Below are 12,652 nucleotides of genomic sequence, written 5' to 3' on the forward strand. Positions count from 1 at the left end.
GGAGGGTCCGCTGGTCCCGCGGCTTCGGCGGACCTCCTGCAGCCGTGCCTGCGAGAGGTCCAGAAGCCATGGGACCAGCGGACCTTCCGCAGGCATGCCGCCGAAGGCAGCCTGCCTGCCGCCCCTGCGGTGACCGGCAGAGCACTCCCCGCAGCTTGCCACCCCAAGCATGCGCTTGGCATGCTGGGGCCTGGAGCCGCCCCTGGATGGAATTAGCAATGGCCAGGGGCTGTCTAAGTGGGCTCGGGTAATTCTCCTCTATTTGATTGCCCTGCTGTGTGGCTACACGGGTCGAAGTTGTATCTGGTGTATCTGTTACATGGCCCAGGTGTGTCAATTGCTGTCCTAGCTCCCAAAGCTTTAAGGGCACGTGTTTTCTCATCATCGCCAGTCTGTGCACTCTATTAGGTGCATCAGGCAAACAGCTCAATTACCCCCATCCTGCACTCATTTCCCCATCATTTTTATCTTTGGATGCAGTAACTCTCCTTCAGCCATTATCGTGCTGTGTTCCAAACACATCCACCCTTTCTCCTGCGGCATTCGCGCTGATGTAGATAGTTGTGCCTGGTCTGGGATCTCTTCGTTGCTGATTCTGTCACCTGCACTGAAAGCTGTTCAGTTTGCACTAGAGGGATTTATTATTTTTCCAGGCCTTTGCTCCATACAGGACACGTAGAACGTTGGTTCTAAGGATCTTGTGTTTGGCATTTTTGCTAATTGCGTTCAGCTTCCACCTGTGCTGAGTTTTTCACTTGCTTAACCTATTCCGGTCTTTCCATCAAGCATGCAATCACCAGGAACGATGCTGCCCAGTTAAGTACATGTATTAATGGTTTTCAAACCTAATTAAATAAAATAAGCCTATCAATTCAAATAATTATTGATTATCAGCACTGAGGCAGCGCCTCGGGGTCCAGCCCCGTGGTGCTAGGTGCAGTACAAACACAGAACAAGCCAAAGTACAAACCGCCTGGTCAAGGGTTGGGATTACTAAAGAGCACTGCAGCAGGAGGGAGGGAGGTGGCCATTCCTGCCAAGGAACACTCCTGGCAGGTTGGGCCTCAGTTTCCCCAAATACTGACAAGCGGAATGTGAGGCCAAACCATTAATGTTTGTGGAGCACTGTGTGGCTGTCAGGTGGAATGGGCCAGAGAGGAGCAGAGGGAATAGATAGACACAGTATAAAGTGGCATAGAAGCCCCTGAGAGAGACTCTGGATGCCCATAATGGCATATTTTGATCCATAACTTAGGCCTGTGTAACAAGCTCCCTTCTCCAGCCTCGGGATCACCCAAAGAGGCTGGATGCTTCCAAGTTTATAACCACCTGTGTGTTATTTGTTGGATCTCCTCCACCAGTCCAGCAACATGCCAGGGAAGTAAGCAGCCTCCTTCGCCCTCTCTCCAGAGATCTCAGGATCCCGTCTCCCACAGCTTCTGCCAGCCACCCCCCTTGCACTTCCTTCCTCGCCTTTACCTGTTGGCAGCTCGTATGTTGATTGCTCTCTTAAGCTCATCAGCCTCGTACCTAAACCAAACCATTGAGCACCCATCCCCCCAGTTAAATCCAGTCCAGTGGGACTAGCTAGTGCCTCAGCGAGCAGAACGCTGGGTCTGCTCTCGGCTCCTAGCACTCTGTCACGCTTAGTGGAAAATTTTCCATGTAAGCTGTTTTTGATAGAACATTAGGTCTTCAACTAAACAAAATTTTTCACAAAAAGTGTCGGCTTTCCTTGAAAAATGGTGACATTTCATCAAAAAGCTTAACACCTGAAAATCAAAATATTTCTATTTGGAAATACTGCCCCAGTGCCCAATGGGAGTTGTAGTTTGGCTATTTCACGCCCTCACTCACCTCTGTGGGCCAAATTCCCCATCAAACTACATATCCCATGAGACACCGGAGCCATGAACTCTCATAATGCGCTGTGGTGGCATCTCAGGTGAGACCACAGTGCATCATGGGAGATGTAGTCTGGCTGAAGAACATGTCCTATAGAGGAGAATGGGGACATGAGGCAGCTAAACTACAACTCCCGTGAAGCACCGCAGCACCATTTTCAAACTGAAAGTTTTGGGGTTCAATTTTGGGCCCAAAAGTTGAAATTTTCCATCTCTCCCATCCCCAATTTTCCAAGCCTCTCTTTTCTAACTGCCCTGTAAATAGACAGCAAAGTAAGGTTACCAGGCCCAGCCTGTCTCTCTCTCACCCATCTCTTTTCTCCTTCGGTTGCAGAATTCTTCGCAAGTGCTCAGAAGGAATATTCCATCGCCAGCCACCCACAGTGCCCTCCTTCCACTCGCCATGACAGTCAGCAAGTGCCTGCAGCTGCCCTGGAGAAAGACAACAGCAAGGTAACCAAAGCGTCAGGACCCCAGGACAATCATCACAAGTGCGACAGGGATATGCAATGTGTGTGTTCTGGCCCCTTCCAGCAGCTTGGCCTCAATGAGACGAACAGACAGTAGCTGCTGCTGCCACCTAATGGAGTTTGCTTACTAGCTCCAAAGAGCTGTACCTTGCGGCTGAAGGATGTGGGTTCAAACCTTGCTGATGACCTGTGAGGGTGGCTATTATAACTGACCTCTAGTTGCTATTTGGCAAACAAACCTTGAGGCTTGTAATGGTCTGGTACGGTGACCAGATGTCCTGATTTTATAGGGACTGTGCTGATATTTGGGGCTTTTTCTTATATAGGTGCCTATTACCCCCACCCCATCCCGATTTTTAACACTTGCTGTCTGGTCACCCAGGGCAGGGGGGATTTAAACATTTTCTGCAGCCCGAAAGGTCACTTTGAGAGTTCTCCTGGCCAGGAGTGCGGATGACTCAGGGATGGGAAACAGACGGGGAAGCCGCTCACCCGTTCATGAGGGAGTATCAGCTATTATAGGCTGTTCAGTGGGCCGTGTAACAGCAGCTTGGTGGCTCAGACAAAGGCCAAGTGGCCAGAGATCCGTATTGCCTGTGCTTCTTGGCAGCCTCTCCTGTGAGGCCAAGCACCAAATGGGCCATTTGATCAGGGGCGGCTCCAGGCCCCAGCACGCCAAGTGCATGCTTGGGGCGGCATGCTGTGGGATGCACTCTGCCGGTCGCCGGGAGGGCGGCAGGCAGGGTGCCTTCGGCGGCATGCCTGCGAAGGGTCTGCTGGTCCCGCGGCTTCGAGGGACCCTCCACAGGCATGCCTGCAGGAGGTCCACCAGAGCCGCGGGACCGGCAAGCAGCAGAGCGCCCCCCGCGGCATGACGCCGTGCTTGGGGTGGCGAAATGTCTAGAGCCGCCCCTGCATGTTATTGTTATTATAACATCCAGCTCCCCATTGTGCAAGGCTCTGTACAAACCCAGGACACAATGACAGGCCCTGTCCTAAGGAGCTGATGAGCTAAGCCATGGAGCCCTCCCCCAGGTCAGCACCAGCAGCACAATGTTATCTTGTGTGTGTGGCGGGGGAAGCTGCTGCCAGCTGGCCAGCCCAGTGCCGGGTTCAGGGCTGTCCATCCAACACAATTCTATAAACAACGGTGAAGGGGTGTTAGAGAGGTAGTGTTGTCTAGCAGCTAGGGCCCCTGCCTACGAATCAGGACACCTCGGTTCTATTCCTCACTCTGCCACTAACCTGCTGTGTGACCATGGGCAAGTTGCTGCCTTGCTCCGTGCCTCAGTTTCCCCATCTGTTAATGACCCTGACCTGCATTCGAGGAGTCAAGCAGTATATCAGAGCTGGATGTTGTTACTACCGCTCAATACAGTCTCCCTATGCCAGGGAAAATGGTGCTGCTGGTTGAACAGCGGGAATGGTATAAAGCTTTCATTGGCCAGTGTTTAGGGCATTGTGCAGATCATTCCAAACAGCCTCCAATCTAACCTCCACAGTGGGCAACCCCCACATCCGTTTATATGTTTTAGGAATTTAAAATAAATACCTTGATGCCTCAGTTTCCCATGAGTAAAACAGAGACAATGACACTGGGCTCCTTTGGGAAGAGCTAGGGGTTCAGCTGCCCCTCTCTGAGAGAGAGAACAAGCTAGTATCATCCAGAATGATGTCTCCTCCAGCTGGAACGCACATTTCCTGCTCGAAGTGCAGACATACCCTCGCTCCCGCACCCTGCTCACTAGGCCGCACTGCTGTCCCCCACACTTAGAGAATTCTGTAGCTTTGTGTCTTTCAGACAAGCTGTCTGAATAAAGAATTATCCACCTGCAAGTCCCAGTCAAGGTTAAGGGGGAAACAAGACAAAAGCAGTGACTTGCTGGAGTGGAGATGAAGGGAATGGGGAAAGGAGGGGAATGAATGAATAAAACAAGCCAGGAGGAAGGAAGACAGAAGAAGGAGCCACTGTGCTAGCTGCTGTACAGAGAAGACAGGCCCACCCCAGAGAGCTGCTTTGGGCTACAGGAATCTCAGTTTCCCCTCCACACTGTGACCAATCTGCAGCAAAAGGACGGCTGTGGCTGGGGAGCCCTGGGTTTGGCACCGGTTTTAATTCGTTTCCTCCCCTGTGTTTTAGGAAAACCAGATGGATTTCTGCTGGGACCCTGTGCAGGTCAGTGTGGGTTGGGTGGCCCTGGGGGTACATTGCAGTTCTACAGCCTGGGAACCTACGCTGAGCTCCTGGGAGAATGCAGGGCAGATGTGGCTGAAGTGGTGCTTGCTATGCAAGAAGCTGTGCTTTTGGGGCAGGGGGTTGGCCAGGTTGGAAGTCCCTCGAAAATTGTGGCAAGTGGAGGGGATAGGTTCAAGGTGATCACATCAGCTGGCCTTTGCTCAGCTCCGGCGGGGATGGGGAGGCTGTGGTGGGCCACAAGGCCAGCACAGGGTCCTCACACTGAATGGGACCAGTGGGCTTTCATGGGACAGTGAGGTCTTGCGGACTCTTGCCATCTTGGGACTCTGTGCCAGCGGGTGCAGAACCAGCCCTGCAGACTGGGCACAGCTGGGAGGTACCTGGCAGACACTGAGCATGTCCCCCCTCCCCAGCGCACATCTCTGTGAGTTTTGTAGGATTGGCTCAGCAACAAAGATCAGTCTACTCACCCACCTGCAGGCTGGGAACTTGCTGCTTTATTTAACTGCATCATACCAGAGCATGGGGGAGGAGGGGAAGGAGGGAGTTAAGCCAGACTAAATCGGAAAGGAAGGGAGGTGTGGAGCATGGCTCCATCCCATAATACTCTGTGCAACTCAGTTAACCCCATGATGGCCACTTAACTACAGTTGCCCCTGGAGTTACCAGCATGGGAACTTCTGCAACCACCTTTGCAGCAGCAGAGCACACTAGACATGGTCCCACGAGCCCCACTCACAAGTCTACAGCAAAATGCCACCCAGCCGTTGCATCTCGTATCATGAGTCCTGAGTGTCCATGGGCTGCTGGGTCCTCTGGGAGCTCCCCCAGCCTGGAGGCCCCCACCCTGGCCTGCATGGGTCCCCTCTCTTAGAAGTGGGGCTGGCTGAAGGTGCTTGGCTCTCTCCCCACTGACCCAGCCCATCTTGCCAGCCTTTGTGTCTCTCCTTCCTCTGCAGAAATGTTTCAAGACATCCAGTGGGATCCTTTCCGATTCCAAATCTGGCTCCAGCGGTTACAATGTCACGGCCCTGGCAACCTCCTCTCTGGTGGGTAGGTAAAGACCATCCCTCCCTCCCGCCAGGCTCCGTCACCCCTGAGCCCCGGCTTGGCACGACGGACTAGCACAGCCTCCCAGAGGAGCACTGATGCAAAGATGCAGGACTGGGCAGCCAGGCCAGATTTCCAGCCGAGATCCCAGCGGGGGCTTCTCTGCCCCCTGTGTCGTTGGCAGGGGTGGATCCCGGCTGTCTGATGGAGCAATCATGGTGATTCAGATTCGCCTGAAGGAGTCTCCTCATTCTTCATTCAAATGGAGCAGGGGCCCGATCCCATCCCCACTGAGGGGATGTCCAGGGGCGCCCATCCTCCCGCCAGACCGGCCTCGGGGTGGACAAGAGCCTTGCCTTGGCTCCAGGGAACAGAAAGGGGATTCTTTAGCGAGGCTGTAGGATAAACACAGCCTCTCTGATTCCCAGACGGGCTAACACAGCCCGCCCCGCCTCGTCACCGCATGGGGAGTCCCTGAGTCCTGATCGAAGGCTGACGAGACTAAAGGGTCCTTGGTTCTGGTATGGGTAGGGCCATTGCTCGGCCTAGCAGCAGAGCCATCCAAATCCTCTGGTCAATGCCATCACGCCCTTCACATCTCAGATCTGCCCGTGGGCCCTTGCAAGAAGCTAGCGCTGCCCATGACAACAAGCAGCCTCCCCTGCACCAGGCCAGAGACCAGCGGGACCCCACAGGCCAGGCTGAGCGGCTCTAATTGCCTTGGTCCTGAAGCGGGAAGAGGAGGGAAGGGAGTTTATCTGCTTCCAGCAGCAGCCACATCCGTCCACCCCCCAGCCCCCACCAGCTCGGGCGTAATTAATTGTGTGTGGTGGAGATTAATAAAGTATTTGTTTCCATGGAAACCGCCAGCCGGCTGGCCCGGCTGGCCTGATTCCCTTTTCTCCACAAGGCCGGTGGCGCTGGAATAATGCCTGAGGCTGCCTGCCCAGAGCCGCCGTGGAGAAAGGGCCCCAGTGCCGGAGCAGCATGATTCTGCTTGGAGCACGGCATGGGGCAGGGGAAGGGGCAGACGTGGCTCCAGTCCATCCCCTCAGAGCAGCACGAGTATCCATTTGTTTGCCTCCAAAGCCCTGTCCAGGCTCCCACCCAGCACTGCTGGTGCCCCTCAGTCCCAACCCACCTCCCCATCCGACTCAACGGCCATTCCCGGAGCTGGGAGGGCAGCTGGACACAACACCCAGCTCTCTCCGTGCCCAGCCAAGGGCAGCCCCTGGATGGCGAGCGGTGGGTGAAGCTGGCCCAAGTGACTGAGGGGACACTGGTGGGAAGGTGAATCTAGCGTCTTCTCTGTCATCCCCCACTGCTGGAGACACCTGGCCTCAGGTGATTGCACAGCTCCCCCAGATGCTGTCAGAACCCCCCCCATCTGCAGCTGGCCAGGAGATGATGCCCCATCCCACCAGACACACACTTGCCACAGGGACCTCTACATTCCCGACCTCTAGCCCTGAGCTCTGCAATTCATTGTATCTAGGAATGGAGCCACATGGCCCGTCAAAGCCCCACATGATACAAAATACAGCAGCCCATCTTCCTCCTGAACACAGAGTCTGGTTCAAGGTCTCCAGAGCCCTCCATGGGACTGGCCCTGGCTCCCTGGGAGACGCCCCTCCTGCCATGGCCTCCCACCACGGCTGTGTTTCTCCGTCATCAATTAGCACAACAGACAGAACCTGCTCAGGAGGTGACCCGGGGCAGACAGAGTTGAGGGAACATGGCTCACTGCTGGGGCGATGCAAGGGGCAGCACTGTGACCAGGGGTCAGGTCTTCAGGACCCAGAGCTGCTGGAAATCCCATGAGACTGTGGGGAGAGTCCTACTGGCTTAGCAAGGGGAAAAAGACCACTGTGAAGTTTATGATAAAAATGGTAAAATAAGAGAAATGGTGATTTTTAGCAAGGCACCAGGAGCTAATGGTCAAGAGGAGCTGGTGAGCACGAGAGAGACACTTCGCCTCTTCCTCTATCCACTTAGGGCTGGGCCAGCAGGTCTCCTAAACAACCACGTCACACTAGAGAGAGAGCAGCTGGAGGCATTTATTATCCGCTCCCCAATTCTGGGTGGGTCTATGGCCATTCAGGGGCGTGGCCAATGCTTTAGCCACGCCACTTCCTCGGATTTATAAAAGTAGCTGCTTTCTCAGCCATGGCTGCATACGAGGGGCAGCTCTTCCTGTTTGCCCTGCTGCAAGAGCTCCCGGCAGAGTCCGAAAGGCCTGGAAAACCAAACAGCCACCTAGTCCGAGCCCTGTGAGACCGAGTCAGCTGGCACAGACCAGCCCCGAGCGTCTAACTGCAATGTAGACATTCCCTCGGGGGCTTCACTTGGCTTTGGAATTGCCCCTGGGTGAGCTGTCCAAAATGTTAGCACCAGTAAATTGGGATCCAACCCAGCTCTGATTATCTGAAGATTGGCCCATATGTAATGATGAGTTTGAGGGGTCCCAGTCCAGTCCCTAGTGAACTGGTGACCATCATCCCAGCTGGCACTCAGCAAAAAGGCCATCGAATGGATGAGCTTTGGAGCCTGACTATCCCTCTGGCCCCAGAGGCAGATTCTCCAGGACAGGGCGGAGGTGTATGGTGCTGCTACTGTTTGTGCTGTAGCTGAGCTGGGCTCCATGTTAACTTCACTCTTGAGAAGAGAAAGTCTGTGTAGTGCAAGGTAGCTTCTCCTGGCACGGAATGAAAGAGTACGTCTACACGGCAGATAGACACCCATGGCTGGCCTCCCTCCTCAGGGGGGCCCAGAGCTCAGGCTCTAGCCCTGGGAATGTCTGCACGGCAGCTTTATAGCCCCGCCACCCAAGCCCCACGAGCCTGAGTCAGTTGACTGGGGCCAGCCGTGGGTCCCACCCGCAGTGCTGCCGGTGCCCCTCATTCCTGACCCGCAGCCCCCTCGCTCCTCCACCTCGGATCCCACCCACAGCGCTGCCGGTGCCCCTCAATCCTGACCCGGAGCCCCCTCGCTCCTCCACCTCGGGTCCCACCCGCAGCGCTGCCGGTGCCCCTCAATCCTGACCCGCAGCCCCCTCACTCTTCCACCTCGGGTCCCACCCGCAGCGCTGCCGGTGCCCCTCAATCCTGACCCGCAGCCCCCCCGCTCCTCCACCTCAGGTCCCACCCTCAGCACTGCCAGTGCCCTTCAATCCTGACCCGCAGCTGCCCCGCTCCTCCACCTCGGGTCCCACCCGCAGCGCTGCCGGTGCCCCTCAATCCTGACCTGCAGCCCCCCGCCCCGCCTGCTCCTCCACCTCGGGTCCCACACGCAGTGCTGCCCGGTGCCCTTCAATCCCAAACCAGGCAACATCTGATAAATATCCCTCTAGATTCCTGACCAGCTCCTTAGGGAAGCCCCAGCAGAAATCCAAGCCAGCTGCTGTAGGAGAGGATTGTGGTGAGTGGGGCTGGTTGGCTGGGGCCCACCCAGCATGGACATTCCTGCAGGACGTTCCTTCAGCACCAAGTCTTGTTGCGTTGATCCCACTGGTCTGAATCCCGCCCGCTTCAATCCAGCTCCTCCCGTCTCTGCTTTAGGGTTAGTCCAGACCATAAAGGACCACATCACCAAGCCGACCGCCATGGCTCGTGGCCGGGTGGCGCACCTCATCGAGTGGAAAGGCTGGAGCGCCCCCCAGGTGGGCTGCGAGCCGTGGCTGACGGAGGAAGAGCACTATTCCTACCTCACGGACGAGCTGAGGGAGGCACGCTTTGCAGCAGGTGGGTGGGCAGGGGGGAGCTGCCAGGCCAATGAGGCTGCAGGGGATAATCTGTGCTGGGGGAAGGTGGGGCAGTGAATGCACCAGCAGCGACTCTGCTTGTGCAGCAGCGTGACGGAGCACTGCAAATGACTGGGCACTGGGGCATCCCTTGGGGAGAATGGTGGGGAGCAGTGCCGGTTGTGACAAAGCGGGGCTGTTCTTAATGTTTCCTCTGAATACTGTGTGAAGGCCTTAGTTTTTGGCTAACACTCTGGCTCCTGGCAACTAATGGCCTGGCCCTTCCCCCCTGCCAGGGGATGCTAAAGGTGGGGGAGAACAAAGAGGTCAGGTGACCTCCTGGCCCAGGAAAGGAGCTGAGCAGAGGAGGAGGGGCTGGAGGGGGTTTCAATCTGGAGCTGGCTGGAGACGGGAAGTGAGTGCAGACGTGGGGGTCTGGCTCACTGTCCCCTAGAATGGACCCAGCTGAGGGGTCCCATTCTCTGTACCTACAAGCTCTGTTTTAGACCGTGTTCCAGTCATCTAATAAACCTCTGTTTTACTGGCTGGCTGAGAGTCACGTCTGACTGTGAAGTGGGGGTGTGGGACCCTCTGGGTTCCCCAGGACCCTGCCTGGGCGGATTCGCTGTGGGAAGTGCACGGAGGGGCAGAGGATGCTGAATGCTCCAAGGAGAAACCCAGGAGGTGAAGCCGTGTGAGCTTCTTGCCCTGCAGACAGTCTGCTCCAAGGAAGAGGAGACTCCCCAAAGTCCTGACTGGCTTTGTGAGGAGCTGTTCCAGAGCATCAGCCGGGGACTCCGTGACACCCATGCATTTGGCATGTCGCTTAGCTGTCAGCCAAACAGTAACCCATGCAGAGGACTCCTGGGCCTGACCCAGCTAGAGCTCCCTCAGCCTCGCTGCCATCCAGAGGATCCCAGCGTTTTCCATACCGTGATCCCCCATCACACCTCCCCCCCAAGCAGGGTGCTGGTCCCGGCTGGAGACAGGGCACTGGACTGGATGGAGCGTGGCTGGATCCCCTCTGGGACCACCTATGTCCCAGCGATAGAATTCTGCTGGTTTGCCGGGGATGAGCCAGACTCTTCTCCTGGGAACACTGGTGTTCATCCAGATTCGCTCTGATTTCAGTGCTGTCACTCCAGATTTAACTTGGTGTAGCCAGGTTCAGGACACAGCCCACTATCAATCCCCTCCCTTTGTAACCTGTGTTTGGTTTCCCATGGTCCTGCCCAGGGGTTGCCGAACAATTCGCCATCACCGAGGCCACCCTGAGCGCCTGGTCCTCGCTAGATGACGAAGAAATGAATTACGGGGACAGCTCCCAGGAGATCGTACAGCTTCAAGGTACCTTCCCCCTCCTCTCTGCCATGAGCAGCCCTGCAGGGCTCTTGATGCTCCCAAGCCCTCCCTGCATGTAACGGATTCAGGAAGGTGCCTCCGGGCCATCCTTGCTGGTGTCCTGTATCAGTCAGGGGTGGGTCCCTGGCTCCATGTCTGTCATCTTGTTCCAAGGGGGGTGTTTGGGCAGCTGGGGGTCATGCAGCACAGGGGCAGCCTGGCCACCTCCCTGCACTAGGCCAATGCTGCATCCCTGGGGGAATCCCCTTCGGCAAGCCCCGGGTGACACCTGGAGCTGAGGGCGGGACTGGGGCCCTGGATGGACCGAGGACCCAGCAACTCCAGCTGGAGCCGAGGGCGATCAGCGCCTCAAGGAATCAGGTGTCTCAAGCTGGGCACCCAGGATTGGTGGCCACTCCTGAAAGTATTGTCCTTGCCCATTCTCTGGGCCCTGCCAGCTGACTGTCGCCTGCCCTGCTGAGTCCCTAACATGCTCTTCCCCTCCCCGGCTTTGCTTTCAGACCTGGAGAGCATCTACCTGCAGGAGAAGCTGCTGCTGAGGCCCCAGGTGATAAGTAGCCCCAACCTGGAAGGCAGCCTGCCCGCCTGCTCCTCCTCCACAAACACCTCCCCCATACCCTGGGTGCACTCCAGAGTGGACAGGTGGAACTCACCCCACCCCTTCCCCGGGGCTCTCCCCTGCGGCTCCCCCCAGACCGGGGGCTCCCAGGCAGACAGCTTGGAGAAGGAGCAGGCCTGCGTGGGGAGGGAACAGGAGAGCACGCGGCTCAGCAACTCCCTGCACTACGTGGACAGCAGCTCCTTCTCGGAGGACGAAGTGTTTTATAACTAGGTCCCCTGCCCCTCCCCAGGACAGGAAGGGGGACAGGGCTGCCCTGAGGATGGAGCGAGGGGCCCTGCTGAGGTGGCTAGTTCCAGCTCTGGACGCTGCTGGGAGCAGGGATTAGAAACCACCTACTGGTTGGACACCAATAGCATCCCTCCGAATGGTGACCGCTAGGGCAGCCTGGAGGGCCGGGGCTGCTGGGCCCTTTAGAGGCGGCATAAACTGGACTGGCGCCATTTGCACCAAGTCTGGGGCTTGGATTGATTTTCCTTCGGCCAAGGCTGCTGAGCTGCATTGAGGAGAATCTCTGCAAGACCAAGACCCATTCCGTCCCCCGGTGGGTTCCCCGAGGGCTGGGACAGCAGGGGAGCAGGGGAAGCATCTGCATCCAAGCGTGTTCAGTGTCTGTGCTTCAGCCAGCAGCCGGCCACCCGCAGCGCTCCCAGCTAGCCACGTCGGCGTGTGGTCTGTATGCAAGCCGGCACCCACCACCTTGCCTTCTTGTCTCCACATAGTTCGGACAAGCTCCCAGCCGGTTTAACAGGGACGCGCCTCTGTGCTCCCCCCTGCAATTCCAGCTCGCTGCAGAGTTGTGTTCTCAAGCCACTCAGGGCCAGGGGCTTTGGTGTTTGTCTAGCGAGCAGCTGGCTTGTACTAGGAAGTCACCCTGGTCTCTGAGGCTGGGCGTTTCAAAGGCGCCTAAGGGGGTTAGGTACCCAAATTCCATCGAGGCAGGCGGCTGGAGATGTCTAATTCCCACAAGCTCCTAAAGGCGGAAATGCTACAAACCCAGTCAGTTTGGTACTTCCTCTCTACAGGACCGTAGTTGATTGCAGGGCTCAGCTGCCATGTGGATGCTAGTTACATCCCTCAGCCACAGCCATGCCCCCTCACTGCGCTGCAGCCTTGGGTAGGGCCAGGCCACAGCGCAGTTTGGGGACCGTGGTCACAACGGGGTCAACCTCAACTACATGCCAGGCCCTACCTCCAGCCAGCCCCACCCCCCACCCCCCACCCTTGCTGTGCACAGCTGCCTTTGGTTCTCTGACCCTCAACTGCGCGAAGACCCTTAGGCTGTACCCCCCCACTCTCCCTTCCCACCCG

The 12,652-nt window shown here is 56.9% G+C and overlaps 1 protein-coding gene across 1 annotated transcript; it reads left to right on the forward strand.

Moving 5' to 3' along the window:
• The first annotated feature begins 1,923 nt into the window (after nt 1-1,923).
• On the forward strand, nt 1,924-12,592 carry FAM131C (family with sequence similarity 131 member C). The gene is made up of 7 exons (XM_075060405.1): nt 1,924-1,945; nt 2,170-2,357; nt 4,515-4,550; nt 5,531-5,624; nt 9,179-9,361; nt 10,597-10,707; nt 11,223-12,592. Exons 1-7 carry the CDS (start codon nt 1,924-1,926, stop codon nt 11,552-11,554), a joined length of 966 nt encoding a protein of 321 aa, XP_074916506.1. The 3' UTR covers nt 11,555-12,592.
• The last annotated feature ends 60 nt before the right edge of the window (nt 12,593-12,652 follow it).

The sequence above is a fragment of the Chelonoidis abingdonii genome, chromosome 23, assembly GCF_003597395.2.
Source record: "Chelonoidis abingdonii isolate Lonesome George chromosome 23, CheloAbing_2.0, whole genome shotgun sequence".
Taxonomy (NCBI): domain Eukaryota; kingdom Metazoa; phylum Chordata; order Testudines; family Testudinidae; genus Chelonoidis; species Chelonoidis abingdonii.

Bases quoted from the DNA above. Each gene is read 5' to 3' on its own strand.
- FAM131C (XM_075060405.1), top strand. From the start codon at position 1,924: ATGCGCTGTGGTGGCATCTCAG. The intron at 2,358-4,514 runs GTAACCAAAGCG...CCTGTGTTTTAG, and splicing joins TGGAGAAAGACAACAGCAAG to GAAAACCAGATGGATTTCTG. The intron at 10,708-11,222 runs GTACCTTCCCCC...CTTTGCTTTCAG, and splicing joins GGAGATCGTACAGCTTCAAG to ACCTGGAGAGCATCTACCTG.